General features: G+C 40.9%; 2 protein-coding genes and 1 long non-coding RNA gene across 7 annotated transcripts in view; 1 reads left to right on the top strand and 2 right to left on the bottom strand.

Moving 5' to 3' along the window:
* ints8 (integrator complex subunit 8) overlaps positions 1 to 17,265 on the top strand; it is a 74,379-nt gene that overhangs the window by 9,628 nt on the left and 47,486 nt on the right. The gene's annotated exons all lie outside the window — the stretch shown is intronic.
* The window catches only part of LOC127535988 (integrator complex subunit 8-like), a 40,000-nt gene that overhangs the window by 14,488 nt on the left and 8,247 nt on the right, over positions 1 to 17,265 (bottom strand). For 2 of the 5 annotated variants that reach the window (XM_051955068.1, XM_051955069.1), the window contains exons 10-11: positions 16,983 to 17,083; positions 6,601 to 6,965 (exon numbers count right to left, since the gene is read on the bottom strand). In XM_051955068.1, coding sequence (XP_051811028.1) covers positions 6,899 to 6,965; positions 16,983 to 17,083 — 168 coding nt within the window. In that variant the 3' untranslated portion in view covers positions 6,601 to 6,898. Of the gene's footprint in view, positions 1 to 6,594; positions 6,966 to 16,178; positions 16,419 to 16,982; positions 17,084 to 17,265 lie in introns of those variants that run through there. The other 3 variants (XM_051955065.1, XM_051955067.1, XM_051955066.1) reach the window with 3 other exon arrangements.
* LOC127535990 (uncharacterized) lies at positions 14,159 to 15,578 on the bottom strand. The gene is made up of 2 exons (XR_007944918.1): positions 15,201 to 15,578; positions 14,159 to 14,568 (listed from the first exon to the last, which is right to left on the bottom strand). It is a non-coding gene; the product is annotated as an uncharacterized LOC127535990 (long non-coding RNA).

The raw sequence follows: 17,265 nt of genomic DNA, 5'->3' as shown, positions 1-17,265 counted from the left end.
AGATCATATTAAACAGTCCAAAAGTTTTTAAAGTGAATCTTTGCTACAATAAACAGTTTTTATATTTTTACAATGATTATTTAATAAGATTAGATGTTGTGCTAATAATTATAAATAACATCAAAATGTTTAAAGGCCATTTACATTTTATTTGTAATACACATGAACAGTTTTAAATATATTTTAACAATAAACAAAGGAAATATTACATTTTACAATGTTTATCTTACAGGTTCTTGTGTTAGAATAAACAATAACAGTTTTAAAGTTTTTATATTAAAGTAAGTAAGTTATTGATGTCAGTTTTTTTCTTTTACATTTTAATTAACCCTCCTGTTGTCCTCATTTACAGGCACCAAAAAATATTGTTTCCTTCTCTAAAAAAAAATCCAAAAATTCAGCAAAAAAATTCCCCAAATTTCTGAAAATTTGCAAAATCTTCAGGAAGAAAATTCCATTATTCCTTAAAAGTGTCCTTTAAAACTTTTATTTTTAAAACTAAATCCCCACATTTGTGGGATGATGAGTAAAAATCTTCCAAAAACATCAGAAAAATATCTGAAGTGATGACATATATATCAGTAACACTTCTAATATTGTCTTTAAGAACATTCACATAAAAATCAACCAAAACTGGATTTTGGTTGATTTTGTTGTGAATGGTCTTAAGAAACATTTTAACATTTCATTTTTCCACCAAAAAATGTTCAAAGATTTCCCAAAAATGTTGAAAATGTGGACATCAGAAGTGTCACTGTGAAAATATATATATTTTTCCACATTTTCAAACTTTAAAACGGGTCAACTTTGACCTGCAGGACAACAGGAGGGTTAAACTAGCAAATCTAACTTTTGACAATGTTTATCTCCAAAGTTCTCATCTTACGTTGGATCATAACAAAGATATTCAAAAGGTTTTTACATTAAACATTAACAAAGCAGTAAACATCTTCTCTGTCTGGCTGTCAGAGCTCAGAGACAAACAGGTGGCAGCTTCCTCTGTCTTCATTTGATGCTTTGTGAGGAGCTTCCTAAACCCACCGGCACAGAACCAGCACATGATGGAAACTAGTTCTGTGCAGGCAGAGTCAGGACGCCCCTCAGCGGCTGGAGACGTTGCTGTTGGAGGCAGGGGCGTCTGAATTGGAGCGCTGACCTGGCAAACAGAAAAACAGGACCCAAAAATCAAACTTTGACTCGTTCCTGGCTGCTGAACTGTTGAATTATAATTATCAGTGCTTCTTAACAGACATGGAGCCATAAATAAATGTACAGTAGGTGTGGAACGGTTCTAAGCTCTATCAGTTCACATCAACATACAGAAAGTTTACTTTAGCTCATCACCACTTCATGTCCCTGTTGGTGCTTTTGTCGTCTTTGTGAGGACTCACTTAGTCAGCTGACTGAAAACACTCCTCCAACCCTCCAGTGGGTTCCTGGTCGTCCATCCTTCTGGTCTGGTCCGTCCGGTCCTCTCTGCCCACCATCCAGGAGTTCCCTGAACGGAACTCCTGGATGATGGATGAAGAAACAAAACAAAATTCTACAGTCAGTAAAATGCTTCAATTATAAATTATCATGAAGAGATATTAAGTCCTGAGAAACTGATGAAGTAATAACTTACCTTTTTCGGAGGAAGAAAGAAACAGAGTTAGTATCATGGATAATAGTTAAATATTGAAAAATGTGCAGTTGGAATTTTGCTTACCTCTGATAGAGAGAAGAAGAAACACACCTGTATTTGTCAGGTGCTCATACCTACCACCTCCCACATTGTCTGATGACGCTAAGACATGTGAAGGAGGATTTTTACTATTTGCAGGGATCTTGATGTTTTTTGATCCGTGCAGTAAGAAGTGGGAGCTGCCTGTCAGCTGGAACTTCTCCGATCAGAGCTTCCACCAGTTTCAGGACTAATCGGAGTCGCTATCATCTGGACTCCGAAAAGGCCTGAACCAGCTTCCACCCGTCACAGAGAAGCCCGGGCTTGATGTGGAGGGACCCGACGCACTGTGGTCTGTGGACGAAGTGGATGGTCCAGGCTGCGCGTCGTCCTCTTCGCTGACCCGCTGCCTCTTCGTACTTACCTGGGCCTCCACATCGCACTCCTCCCGGATCCTCTTGAGGAAGGAGCTGATGTGGACGGCAAGGTCCTCTGGGGGAGCAGCGGGAGCAGCGATGACCGGAGCACCAGCAGGAGGGGGGAGACGCTGGACAAGGGGGGAGCGGGGTCGGCCGTCCTCTTCTTCGCCGTCCTCCAGGTCTTCTTCGTCCTCGTCCAGGCTGTCGTAGCCGGAGTCTTCGCTGGTGCTCCAGTCGGACCAGGCGTCGGAGTCTTCCGTCTCGGGGTCTTCCTCTTCAGAGTCTTCTTCCTCTGGGTCTTCTTCCTCTCGGTCTTCTCCCTCTGGGTCTTCTTCTTCCTCGTATGGAGCCAGAACATCGTAGAAGATGGGAGCGTCGTCGTCATCAAAGATCCAGATGGTCTCCGGGAATCCGACGGCAGGGGGATGCTCCACGGCGTAGTCCACAGACCCTGAGAGGAAACAAGGTCATCACATGTTAGTACTTCTAACATCATTAGATATCAGGACTAAATCATCTACAGTCACAACTAAAGTTAATAACAGTTCACTATAAACATCCAACAACGGTGTCAACGCCACAAACACTAAATCAGTAATTCTGCAGTCTGTTCTTTCATGTGAGACTTTATGAAAACAATGATTTACTCTACTTTGGTCACTTGGAAAGACTTAAATCTTGACAATTCAGATGACGAGTTTGTTTACATTCATAGTGATTTAGTAATTATTAAATTAGAATACAAACTGTGTGATGAATAAAATAATAGTTCACGTTAAAGGTCCATAAACAGTCAGACACAAAGTTTAGGTTGAGCAGAGTGAAAATGTGATTTTTAAAGCGACTCAGAGCAACACAGAGGAGAGGCCTGCTGCATTCTGAAGACTCCATCGTCTCCATGGATACAGCAAAAACACATTTCTGGCATTTTATCATTTCTGCCCCAGTTGGCATCATTTGTTTTAGTTTTCAAAAAAATTCATGGAAAATTTGATCAATTTGATGCCCTTAAATCAAAATGACAGAGTTTCCAAATCACTACGCCAATGATTAATAAATTAGATTAACCCTCTCCTGAGAGAAGTTTTACATTTTATGCTTCAAATAATCATTTTAAAAAATCGTCCAATAACTGTTAATCACTAAATCTGTGTTTTTATCAACAGTTACAATTTAGAAAGTCACACTGGTTTCTACACTGACACAGCTGTAAGGATTTCAGACAGATAAATGACATAATTCCATCAATAAAAAGCTACATTATTAATAATCTATTCATAATCTTACCAGTAGCGTCGCGGTGCACCTCCACGGCAACTCCCACGTATCCCTCGACGTCCATCAGTCTGAGGTCCATCTCCAGGTCTTCAGGGATCCAAAGGTGATTCAAGGATCCACCAAGAGTCGTTTCTATAAACGTCTTCTTATCTGGACTTCTTTGACCGAAGGTTTCCTCTTCAGGTCTTCGGTTTCCAAAAGTGTCCTCTTCAGGTCTTCTCTTTCAGAGTCTGAGAGTGTCCTCTTCAGGTCTCCAAAAGTGTCTTCTTCTTCAAGTCTTCGCTTTCCAAAAGTGTTGCTTTCCAACTATTCTCTTTCTGCAGCTGATCTTTGAACAGGTCAATCCAAGTCCAAGAGCAGGTGAAAAAGGGAAATTTCAGAAGGTTTCAGCCTTTATATAGGCTCCCTGGGTGCATCAAAAAATGCCAGAATTGTTTTTGTTCGGTGCACCATGGAGACGATGGAATCATCCAATACAGAAGTTCTCTGTCACATAAATTCCGGTCACCTGCCTGAATGAAGAGTAGAAGTCACTCTTGTCATCAACCTTCTTCCAGCTGACTTCACATTTGTTCACATGTTCTCTGTTGCAATTTTACAAAGCAGCTGCTTGAAGACTGATTTTGTTTTGACCCCTGGATCTGACATCCCAGAACCAAACACCACAGAGCTCCACAGGGACTCATTGTTTGTAAAATCAGTAAAAGTGATACATCTATCAGAGAAATGTCTGACATACAGTGGCGACTGGTGTAAAGTATCTGAGTAAATGTACCCAATTACTTTACTTAAATGCAGTTTAAGTGGTTTAGACTTGAATATTTTAACTAGGGCTGGGTTTTTAACTCGTTAATTTCGATGAAGTAATTACAGCACATTTAATTGCACCGTTCTCAGTTCCCTAATTTGTGGCACACCAGTAACACTGATGAACACTCCAGCCCAGTAGGGGGTAGTAATGAACCTAAAGTGTGTCTGCAGCATACGGTCTATGGTCTGCAGTGAAGAAGATACACAGGAGTGATGTCAGCGCATAAGAAGTTTTGGTAAACAGTGAAGGAAAATGAGACTCATTGAGCTTGTTGGGAGGAAAGTTTTCTTATAAAAATCTTCCTGATGTCAGACAGATGAAAAATGCAGATAAATAGAAATGAACAAACATTTTTCTTTTTGGGGATTATTTTTTTCATTGATGTCTCTTGTAATTGTGGGAACATTTTATTGCATCAACATAATATTTCAAATGATAATTATTATGCATGTGTCCCACAACAACCCTGTTAGCAGAACCTTTTTCAGGTGGTAGAAGAAAACCGTGAATCACAGGAAACACTGGAATTAACATCATCAAACAGATTTCCTAAAGAATGTGTAGAGCAAAGCTGTGGCCTCCCTTCTGTTTTTCATGTTTTCATCACATTGGCAGCCATGATTGAATGTCTCACTCTACCTCATATCATCAGGATCAGACTCATTGTTTTTATTTTTTCCATCAGTCAGTTTGTCCTCTTGGTCAGCAGTAACAGCGAGCTAAATATCTAGCTTCTACTGCTGAGAAAAAAGCTAACATTAGCATGGATTAGCAACCCTGATACTGTGATTAGAGTAGGGTTAGCAAACAACACATAAAACATGGAATAAAAATGGTTCCATTGATGTGTAAGCTGAGCTAATCAAGCCTTCCATAGTTTATGACCTATTATGATGAATATGTAGTAGAAAATTGTAAAACAGAAGGCTAATTTTTTAAAAATTTTGAAGCCCAAATGTCCTCCAGGCCTGGAATGACCCAACGGCTTTGCCATAAATTGAACTTTTTGCTTCTACATTTTCAGTTTCTGACCTTTTTTTAATCTATCATGGTTGTTTCACGTGTACTTTACTCTTCATGTATGTTAATGGGATGGACAAAATAATGCAGTCCAGCACAGCACGACCACCAACTAAATACTCAATAATCAACATAAAGTTGATCATCTTTTTTGCCAAAGTCAACAAAAAATGTTGCAATTTCAAAAAAGTAGAACTTCTAGCACTGTTTTTTTATTGGGTTGTATTAGATAGCCAAATAAAGAGGCCAGTGAGCGTAAAAACAGGAACAGACCACAATGACAATGATCCGTTAAAGTCATAAGTTAATCTGTCATGTTGAGATAACTGCATAAATATTCCAGAGCCACGCGAGAGGCTCCACGACGCTGCATTGTGAGCTAAATGCTAACATCCTCACAATTTGCAAAAGTTTGGCTCCCACATGTTCCACCACCTCAAATTTAGCGTGTTAACATTTGCTACTTAGCACAAAACATTCAGTCCAGCTGAAAGGATGTTTGTATAACATAAAACTAAATTTAAAAATACTACGGCATCACTGCAGCGATTAGAATTTATCCTGAAGGAGATCAACACCGATCAGCCACATCATTAAAACCCATTGACAAAGTATGCAACGTCTTTGTGAGGACTCACTTAGTCAGCTGACTGAAAACGCTCCTCCAACCCTCCAGTGGGTTCCTGGTCGTCCATCCTTCTGGTCTGGTCCGTCCGGTCCTCTCTGCCCATCATCCAGGAGTTCCCTGAACGGAACTCCTGGATGATGGATGAAGAAACAAAACATAAAGTTCTACAGTCAGTAAAATGCTTCAATTATAAATGATCATGAAGAGATATTAAATCCTGAGAAACTGATGAAGAAAGAAACAGAGTTAGTATCATGGATAATAGTTAAATACTGAAAAATGTGCAGTTGGAATTTTGCTTACCTCTGATAGAGAGAAGAAGAAACACACCTGTATTTGTCAGGTGCTCATACCTACCACCTCCCACATTGTCTGATGACGCTAAGACATGTGAAGGAGGATTTTTACTGTTATTTGCAGGGATCTTGATGTTTTTTGATCCGTGCAGTAAGAAGTGGGAGCTGCCTGTCAGCTGGAACTTCTCCGATCAGAGCTTCCACCAGTTTCAGGACTAATCGGAGTCGCTATCATCTGGACTCCGAAAAGGCCTGAACCAGCTTCCACCCGTCACAGAGAAGCCCGGGCTTGATGTGGAGGGACCCGACGCACTGTGGTCTGTGGACGAAGTGGATGGTCCAGGCTGCGCGTCGTCCTCTTCGCTGACCCGCTGCCTCTTCGTACTTACCTGGGCCTCCACATCGCACTCCTCCCGGATCCTCTTGAGGAAAGAGCTGATGTGGACGGCAAGGTCCTCTGGGGGAGCAGCGGGAGCAGCGATGACCGGAGCACCAGCAGGAGGGGGGAGACGCTGGACAAGGGGGGAGCGGGGTCGGCCGTCCTCTTCTTCGCCGTCCTCCAGGTCTTCTTCGTCCTCGTCCAGGCTGTCGTGGCCGGAGTCTTCGCTGGTGCTCCAGTCGGACCAGGCGTCAGAGTCTTCCGTCTCAGGGTCTTCCTCTTCAGAGTCTTCTTCCTCTGGGTCTTCTTCCTCTGGGTCTTCGTCCTCTGGGTCTTCGTCCTCTGGGTCTTCTTCTTCTTCGTATGGAGCCAGAACATCGTAGAAGATGGGAGGGTCGTCGTCATCAAAGATCCAGATGGTCTCCGGGAATCCGATGGCAGGGGGATGCTCCACGGCGTAGTCCACAGACCCTGAGAGGAAACAAGGTCATCACATGTTAGTACTTCTAACATCATTACACACTAAGAAATGGAGGGACAGAAATGGACCTAAAAGGGTACAAAGGCTTCGTCGCTCCAGCTGTACCCTAGTGGAGAACAACATTGTACCTCTGAACATAGGAACATTATTGTACCTTATCGTCTGTACCTTTATAAGCACATTTCTGCACCTCTAGTGACAAATATGTACCTTTATATACAGGTACAAATCTGTACCCATTAAAAAGGTACAATGCATGTACCTGATGAGGTACAGCTGCAGCGACATGGTGATTTGGTACCTTTAAGAGACAAAAACAAACCCTTAAAATGTACAAAATACATTTATTGATCAAAATTTAACCATCAGTTCATTTCATTTGCAGTACATTTCGTTAAGGCAATATTCTTAAACATTTGTCTTCAACCCAAAAGCTATATAGAACTGAACAGAAGACAGAAGATGAGTTACTACTAGAATGTTGAAGGCGGACAGAGTTTGTCTCTAGTAATCCATTCATAAAGCCTTGCAAAACTTGCACAACATACATACATCATACAGCACTCTGATAATTTTGTTGCGGAGTTTGGGGACTCTGTGACATGGTTCTCTTGCATCCAGTTTCATCTGGACATCTTTGGGAAAGGTTGGAATGACAGTCACGATAGGTAGTCTCTTGTGAGTCACTTCTCCACTGAAACGTAAAAAAAAAAAAAAGAAACAGCAGATTAATCACTTTATTAAATGTTTAAACAAAAGAAAAAAAAAAAGGAGAAAAACAGGGGGGAGGGCGGACTCCAAAACATCTTGTCATAGAACATTTCTGCCCAGATAGCTCCCTGTTCGCAATGAAGCTGAGAGATTTTAGCGTGTATTTTTAGTCATTTTCAGTCGTATTTACACACTTTTTTTAATGTTTTTTTTTTTTTGACAATGAATGTATGTGTAGGCCTGGGCCAACTGAATATTCTGTTTGAAAACTCCAATAACTTTAAACAGTTCATCAATGCTCGACAACAGAACTGTTAAGGCAACATTAAGGTTTAAAAATTACAATAATCCCTGTCAAATGTCAAGTTAAATGTGATAAAAAGGACCACAATATACAGATGAGTGGGCAAACACCCCAAAGAAAATAAAGTCAATTAATTTTAAGTTAAACACACTAACCCCTTTGAATTGTATTTTCCAAAATATCCCCTTTAGACAATCAGAAAAACATGTCAGCATTGCACCTTCTTGTTGACTTTTAATATAATCTACTGCACATATACCAACAGAAAACTTCAAACCCAAGGTGACATGCTGCAGCATTACATAAAACGTTGAATAACATTAACAGAAAAATACATCAGAAAATATGTCTCATTCATTTACAGCCAGTTTTAAGGTGATACACTTGCCTTGTGTCAGTAGATGGCAGACACTGAAGCTCTGTTGTAGATGTAGATGGACAGTAGACTTCCACTGGCACTGGCTCTAAGGTAATGGGGATTTCACCTTCCTTGTACTTGCGAACGAACTGTTGAAACTGGACTTGCTTTTTGAATGACCCGTCGAGCAGGTATGCAACCATGGCTTCTGTCAGTCCACAATCCACCGTTTCTCCATCGACATCATTTTCTAAGGAGTGTTACACAGGCACACATACAGGCACGCCGCGCACGGTATGCACAGACACACAGACACAGATACGCAGATTAAGCACCCAACAGTTAAATAAGTGCATTGTGGAGCTGCTGGTACGCTGCTCGGTTCTGACGAGGCCGAGGCGCGGGGAGCGGCGTGCAGTGACAGAGCTGTGGCGTGGAGCTCGGTGTGCTCCGCTCCGTACCTCGGCCTCACAGATCCAAACCACGCAGCGTAGTATCCAAACATAGCGTCTTCAGCAAACAGAAAAGACCCACTTTTCCAAATAAATGGAGAACAGTACCATGCCGCCCAGACCGCACTCACAACCCCATTAGCAGTAACGGCACCACCGTGTGACACACGCTTGCTTCTCACACTGAAAAGGGCTCGGCTTAAAAGAAGGCAGAGAATCTGTTCTTAGCAATTTACGGTGCCAAGCTGAAAACAGCGCCGAACTTACATCAACTAGTAATAAATATTTCAGTTGGATTTACATTATATACAGGTATTAAAAATATACCGCGGGGCGTGTTGAATTCAAATTCGAATTTCCGTTAAAATATTTAGCAGAGATCAGCTAACATGGCAAATGTTTAATAAAGTTGAATACTACAAAGTTGTGTATGCTATAAAGATTTAACGCTAATAGTAATTCAAAATTTAAGCAGAATAACAAAAGCTAGGAATGCCGCTTCTAGTTCAAGTGAAAATATCGGAGCTCTTTTAGGATAGACATTAGCTGACCTGAAGGGGGTTTTACGGGAGAGTGCACCGCAAACACAAAGCCACAAAATGCTAAGTACTTAAACACATAAACATTGAAAATACTAAGCTACAGTGACGGTATTTCACTGAAATACTGATATTCTAAAATTGCTGACAAGATGGCTAAGCTAGTTGGTCCAGTAACACAAAACATGCTAGCAGGGGGCTGTTAGCAAGTAAATGTTAAATTCCTTTTGAGTAAGTTAGGCCATGAACAGAAATAGGTCCGTTTACTTACCTCTGAATTTTTTTTGCCTCTTCTTCGTTAACGTTGATCCCAGCTTCAGATATTTTTTTAATAAGTTCTTTGGTGGACAGGCTGCGTAAACCTGGACCGTCCGCCATTTACATTTCTGGCGCCTTTTCTGTCGTCCGGGAGGAAACACCCCACCCCACACTGACTCCTACTGGTACAACTTTGTACCATTTTTTCTGAGCAGTGATTTTGTACCTCTAAACTTAAATAAAGGTCCAAAGTTAATCACCTTAAGGACCACCTTTGTACTTGCAGGGAACATTCCTGATAAAAGTGCCTTTTGGGTACAAAATTTAACCTTTATTTTTCTGTGTGTAGATATCAGGACGAAGTCATCTACAGTCACAACTAAAGTTAATAACAGTTCACTATAACCATCCAACAACGGTGTCAACGCCACAAACACGAAATCAGTAATTCTGCAGTCTGTTCTTTCATGTGAGACTTTATGAAAACAATTATTTACTCTACTTTGGTCACTTGGAAAAACTTAAGTCTTGACAATTCAGATGAAGAGTTTGTTCATATTCATAGTGATTTAGTAAATAGAAATGTGTAAATGATGTGCTGTAATGCAGCACAACACAGCTGAACACGGCACACCACAATATAGCACAACACAACACAGCTGAACATGACACACCACAATGCAGCACAAAGCAGGACAGCACAACACACTACAACACAACATAGTACAATATAACACTACGAAGTTCAACACAATTACAAATAACACAGCACAGATAAAGTACAATGCAACAGGGCACAACAGAACTCAAAACAACACAACACCACACAGCACAGTGCAGCACAACACAACACAACGTAGTACAACACAATGCAACACAACACAGGAAACCATCACACTACACAGGATTACACAACAAAACATAACAGAGACCCACACAACCCACCATCATACAGTTTACCACAAAACAACGTAATATGACACAACATAGCAAAACACAACTCAGAACAACACAATAAAACACAGGATAACACAAATACACACAATATAATTTAATACTACACAGCACAATATAACACAACACAACAAAAGACGGCACTTTACCTCTCTGATCATTAATGTTACAACCAAAACATGGCAACAGGCAACAATGAAGTCACATTTTATGACTAATTATTATGACTGTCGCTGGTTCAGGTCATCATCACACCGATCAGCCACATCATTAAAACCCATTGACAAAGTGTGCAACGTTTATTTTTTTTCATAATAACATAATGTTCTGATAGGAAACCTTGAGTCCTGGTATTTATCTGGAAGCTATTCTGACATGTACCACTGATCACTGTTCAAAAGTTTGGGGTCACTTACAGAATGTCCTTATTTTTGAAAGAAAAGCAGTTTTTATCCATGAAGTTAACATTAAATGAATGATGAATCCAGTGTAGACATTGTTAATGTGGTAAATGACTGTTCTAGCTGGAAACAGCTGATTTTTAATGGAATATCTCCATAGGGGTACAGAGGAACATTTCCAGCAACCATCACTCCTGTGTTCTAATGCTACATTGTGTTAGCTAATGGTGTTGAAAGGCTCATTGATGATTAGAAAACCCTTGTGGAATTATGGTAGCACATAAATAAAACATGAATAAAAGCATTGAATAAATCATGAAATTGTCTGGATGACCTCAAACTTTTGAACAGTAGTGTACATAAACTTTGCTCCAGACCAAGAACCCTCCTTGTGGGTAACAACTCGGCTTGTCATGATACCAGAAATTTAGTAGTCGATACCAATACCACTTAAATTCTACGATACTCGATACCACTCGATACCACGGTAGCGGAGGTAGCAGGTGCGTTGTGCCACAGAAATGACCGTCTGTGTCAAACACCATGAGCTGTAGAGTAGTCCAGATATATATTTTAGATATATTTATATATTAAAGGAGGCTTCGAGGCACACAATTTGCCCCGAGGATATTTTGTAACCGAATTATTCGGATTATCCGAGGAATCTTTTCAGCCCTAAACCTATTATGTGGGACAAACAAGGCTGGACACGCTTGTTATTTTGCCATGCAGCTCATTTACTATGGACTGGGCTCATCTCATTGTAACGTAATTAGATATGAGCAACAATGATAACACGTGAATTCAAATGCATTCACCTTGAATTCTGTGTACAACTGTGTACAACTCTGGTACAACGCGGGCCGTTTTGATATCTGCCTAAGCATTTTTCAAAATAGAACGACACTGCCAACTCGATGATAGAAACATTATACACCGATGGAAAGCTTAGATTCTCATGAATCCGCCGGTATAAACCACTTTCAGATGTGATTACCACAGCGGGTAATATAAACACATTTGTCCGACAAACAACGAATATTCATCCATCCGTTGTCTATACTCGGCTTTAACGTGCACAGCGCGACTCACATTTGGGGGTTCATTATTACACACAGATGAAAATATTCCACAAAAACGCCCATAATCCAACCTTGGATATCCAGACGAAACAAGCCAGTAAAATATTTTGTCCAAGACATGTCTTGAAGTCGGTATATAATCCACGAATAGGTCGTTTTCAATAATGCACCTCGCGATGCGCGTCCAATATTCCCTGTATTTCTCGTCATATTTTTATTTACAAATAAAATATTAGCGATTTTTTTTGTACTGAAAATGGCTGGAATTGACTGTACCTTATAGGGCTACATGTTTCGCCAAGTTGGACGTGTTGCTCCCCATCGCTGTGCTGCGGTGACGCATTTTTTCCAGACGGGTTTTTCAGGATCAATAACCAATCCGTCCTCGTCAGCCTCGAATCCAAAAGAATTCCAGACGCGACTTCTGGCGGGTTTTTTCCAACTAATTGAGGGGCAGCTGCTGTTGTCAGCCAGGTGCGTGTGCCTCCACCATGCTGCATGTAGTTGATGGCTGAATCCCAAACCGCCCCTCACACACTCCCCCTCCACTACCGAGTGTCACTCCAAAAGAAGTCACTCTCGCAGCTGTGGAGGGCACCTATTATTGAAGGGGGAGGGTATAAATACGATCGTCAGGAATGGGATGCCCTGTCGCCTCACCGGAAAACGGAAGACGTCATCGCCATGGTAACACAAAGACGCCTACTGTGCATGGCTGTAGCGCTGTGGCACAGGTTGCAACTAACAAGGATCGCTGCTGCTTCCAGAAGACGAAAGCGTCCCACTTTTTTTCACTCACATGTTTTCCAATCCTATTATCTGGCATTTCAAATCCAACAAATGAATGAATAAATGAATTCTGTCAGTTGTGTTCAAATTTTAAGGTGTCAGGGGGTGGACAATTAAATCACACGTCAGCAGAGAAGAGGATTTGTTTCTTTTGATCTTTTTTCACCACTCTTTTTGTGATGTTCTGTCAGTGTGAAAAAGGCGTGGGAGAAATAAAGGACGCATGTGGAACTTACATCGATATGTTGTTTCCTCCTCCATTTCGACGTTGCACTTCCTGAAAAAGTTGTCCAGAGTGAGCATCGATGCAGACTCGCTATTTAAGGGCTGAACAGTCCACTATCCCTCCGCACTACGCGGTTTGGGACGGCCCTTAATATGGAGGACCCTCCGCGAGAACGCGCAAACGGAGGGGTAGTGTGTAGGGATAGTGTGTAGGGGGCGGTTTGGGATTCAGCCGATCTCTTTGCAGCGTAGTCAGTCATGTGATCAGCACTGTGTGAGGGTTGCCAGATAATCGCTCATTTACAGCTAAAAAAACAGAAGAAGCAGCCAGATCTGGCTCCTCGGTACCTACAGTACTTTGGGTAGTCTAGAAAAGTCAGTACATTTTCTGAATCTTAGTACTGACTTGGTACCGAAGTATCGGTTCTCGTGACAAGCCGAGTAACAACAGACCCCATTCAGACAACATGCCCCGCTACACCTCAAAAACCACCTAAGAACAGCTCGAGGAACATGACCAAGAGCTCAAGGCACTGACGCAGCCTCAACACTCCCTAAATCCCAATCCAGTGGATCATCGATGGGTCCAATCCATCGAGGCCGAAGCCAAACGCTGTAAGCCACTTGACCAAAAAGATCTGCTAGCTTCCTGATGCCACCAGAGATCCTGTATCTTTGCCCCGACATGTCAGAATGAAGAATAAATGTTATTTCGGTGGTTTTCATGTTATGGCTCGTCAATGCAAATGCGTGTGCAAAAATTTCATGGCTATCTGTTCAATATTTGTCATAATGTTTCACCATAAGGCGACCGGATGACCCATGTCTTTTAGGGTTCATAATCAGAAGTTTTAATTCCCAGCCAGTACAGATCATCTCTTTCCCCACAGCTTCCGTTTGTTTTTCCTCTAACTGTCCACTAAAGGCCAAAAAAAAAGACATTTTAATACACATGTCAACCACTCTGGAGGAAATGTGAGCAGATAATGGAACTCCTTCGGTGCTATTTGTAGTAAATTTCATGACAATTGTTGAGATATAGATGACTGAAAATACGACCGCTGTTTGTTTAAATCTGAGCAGCTTCTGAACAAAGTGACCACAGACGACTCTCATCCACCCCCCCTTCATTAAATGCCTCACAGTAACATTGACAGTAACGCATGGCTTATAAAAGTACAGTACAGTGATTAATATGGCGTGTTTCGACTTCGACACGTGGAGGTCGGTGCGGCGTCCTCAGCCGATCCCTGCTGAACGTGCGGCTTCGACGTAACAGTGACGAGACGCTTGCAGAAGCCCAGAGTGTCCAACTGTGGATGAGATCTTAAATACGAGAGGAGTCCGATCTGCCGTCAGTACTGGAAGGAGATGACGGAGTTCACTTTGTAGACGTGATACGAGCGATTCCAGAAGACTCGGGTGAAGTAGTTCGTGTACGGAGAGCAGTTCATCTTTATCTCGTGGCAAAAACGTCCGTGCTTGGAGAACGAGTAGATCTCTCCTTTATCGTAGACCACCTGGAAAAGACAAAACACGCCCATGATCAATGAAACATTGGTGGAGCTTTCTGAGGATTCGGCTTCATCAATACTACACAGAGTAGTCAGACAACAAAATGCCGTTTATAATCTAATCAGCAACGCAAAGGCGGCAGTAAAGTGTGTAATATGTAATGTTCATAATTAATGTAATGAGCTGTATCAAAGTTCAAGATTTTTATTTATTTCACAAAATAGACGGTCTAGGCACAGAGGAAATCTTGTGCAGGGCCTCTTGGAGTTGAAAAATAAAAAAGAAACACCAATCAAAATAGGAAGTACAAAACAAAACATTTTACAAGAGAAATAAAAGATAAAATACAAAAAGATGACAAGTAATTCATATTATACAAAATTTGAATGCAGGACTTAGTAGTGGAGTATTTCTAGGGTGGTATAAAAACTTCTACTTGAATAAGAGTTTGATTCCTTCTCCTAATGGTTCTCTGACTTTAACTACTAGAAAAAGTGTCTTTAATGATCAAATCCAGTCTTGATTTAGTAAAATCTACTGAAGTAAAACAGTTAATTCTGACACCATCAGTCTCATCCTTTATGGGATCGTACAGACTCTGTAATTAAAACATTTAAGATCATTTGAGCTTCATTACCTCTAAGATGAAGTCCACGATCCGTTTACTAGGCTTGAGGAGCAGCTGCTGGAAACGAATGCTGAGGATTTCTCCTTCCAGAGCGTCTCTCACGGCGTTACAGACACAAAGTTGATGACAAACTTCATCCAGATCGGACTCCCTACACAGACACACATCACAGTGTACAGTTATATACAATTATTACACAATACAGTGCACAGGATGTTATAAATGAGTTTCTAACAAAGCCACTTACTGCTTAGTGCAAAATATGAATTTCAAACTCAGAAGTCTGCAGTTACATGCATGAGGCTCAGTTTATTCATCAAATAAGAGCTAAACATGGAGAGACTTATGTTTGCAGAATGATATAAAGACTTCTAACAGGAGTTTGTGTGGAGAGACAGAAGCAACACTGGAGGATATTATTGGAAACTAAATAAAAGGTTCATCTCTGAGCAAATTAGTACACATTTATCAAATCAAATGTACTTGTAGAACATATTTAAAACACTCTCAGTGCTGCAAATGTCATCAGTCAGACAGCAACAAAAAAATGTGCAATAGGGAGACGACATGAAAAACCAGAAAAGCCCTCAGAGCGCAGTACTAGCCAAGGCTCTTCATTCCCTCATATGGCATGGTTAGAAATGCAGCATTTGTTAGTTATTGATGATCAGAAATCACAGCATCATAGAATGTGGACATTTAATCTACACTAAAGTTTGGAGACACCTTCTCATTCAATGATTTGAACTGAATTATTTTATACTTTGTAGATTAATACTGAAGACATCAAAACTATGAAAGAAAACAGATGGAAATATGTTGTAAATAAATAAGTGTAAACATTCAGTATTCATCTACAATGTAGGAAATTATACAAATAAACAAGAAGCATTGAATGAGAGGGTGTGTTCAAACTTCTGACTGGTAGTGTAGATGTACCCACAAACTAAATGACCTTGCTCTGAGCACAGACGTGTGTTCTCCATGTGTACGTTATGTACGGATACGGAATCACGTGATCTAAATATGTAGCGGGCGGCGGGAATTAATGGGACTCAGAAACACCCCCACAATTTAATCAGTTGTTCTTTGTATCATTTCTGATGGATACGTCCTGATAAGTCCTCAGTGGTGGATTTGTAGTAGAATCACAATCATGTGATCATCAGCAGGCAGCTGACGTAGTGTTCACTGGTTGTCATGGTTACAGTGACGCCGTGCTGCTATCTGGCAATGATACAAAAATATTTAACAAATCTGTGGATCCAGACTATAAGCTGCATCACTGATAAAATTGGTCCTTGTGTCATTTCTGACCTTCCCTGAAAATTTCATCCAAATTCATGAGTCTGTTTTTGAGTAATGTTGCTGACAGACAGACAGATGGACGGACAAACGTACACTAATCATCGTAACTCCACTATCTTCCTTGGAGGAGTAATTATAAAATCTGAAAATTTTATGAAAGAAAACAAAACTACAAAATACTAAAACAAGGCAAAACAAGATCGCAACTTGTAAGATCAAATTCTAGGATAAAATAAATATAAAATACTTCAATTTAAGAACATTAAAAACTACCAAAAGCCATTGAAAACATGCATGTCTTGAGATTTGTCCTACAAATGTCAGTGGAAGGGGAACTCTTAAATTGCACGAGGAAGATTGTTCCAGTTTAAAGCTCTGAAGAAACAAGCAGTGCACGGCTTTCTGAACAACATAAACAGACTTTTCTAAGTCTACAGTCTGACTGCAGTGTGTGAACAGGTTTGAATGTTTTTGTGGCCTCACCCCTGCTGGACTTTGTACAAGAACTCTCTGAGAACCGAGCGTCTGAAGTGGTTCGGTAAACTGCGGGACACGTTGTCTTTGATGAAGGCTTCCATGACGGCCTGGAAGAGAGACGAGGAGGAATTTATGAACAAGTTCTGCACTTTACTGCCAAACACCTCACATAAGCCAAAACCTTTTGGGGATTTCCATCTAAAGTCATCACGTTCCTTCTGCTCGACCGTCTCCGATTTGATTCCAGCTTTATCATGAACCATCTGTAAAATTGATATTCCGTTTCATT

The sequence above is a fragment of the Acanthochromis polyacanthus genome, chromosome 11 (assembly GCF_021347895.1).
Source record: "Acanthochromis polyacanthus isolate Apoly-LR-REF ecotype Palm Island chromosome 11, KAUST_Apoly_ChrSc, whole genome shotgun sequence".
Classification (NCBI taxonomy): Eukaryota; Metazoa; Chordata; class Actinopteri; family Pomacentridae; genus Acanthochromis; species Acanthochromis polyacanthus.
Note: the sequence above shows the minus strand (reverse complement) of the source record. Positions and strands in the feature narration are given on the sequence as shown.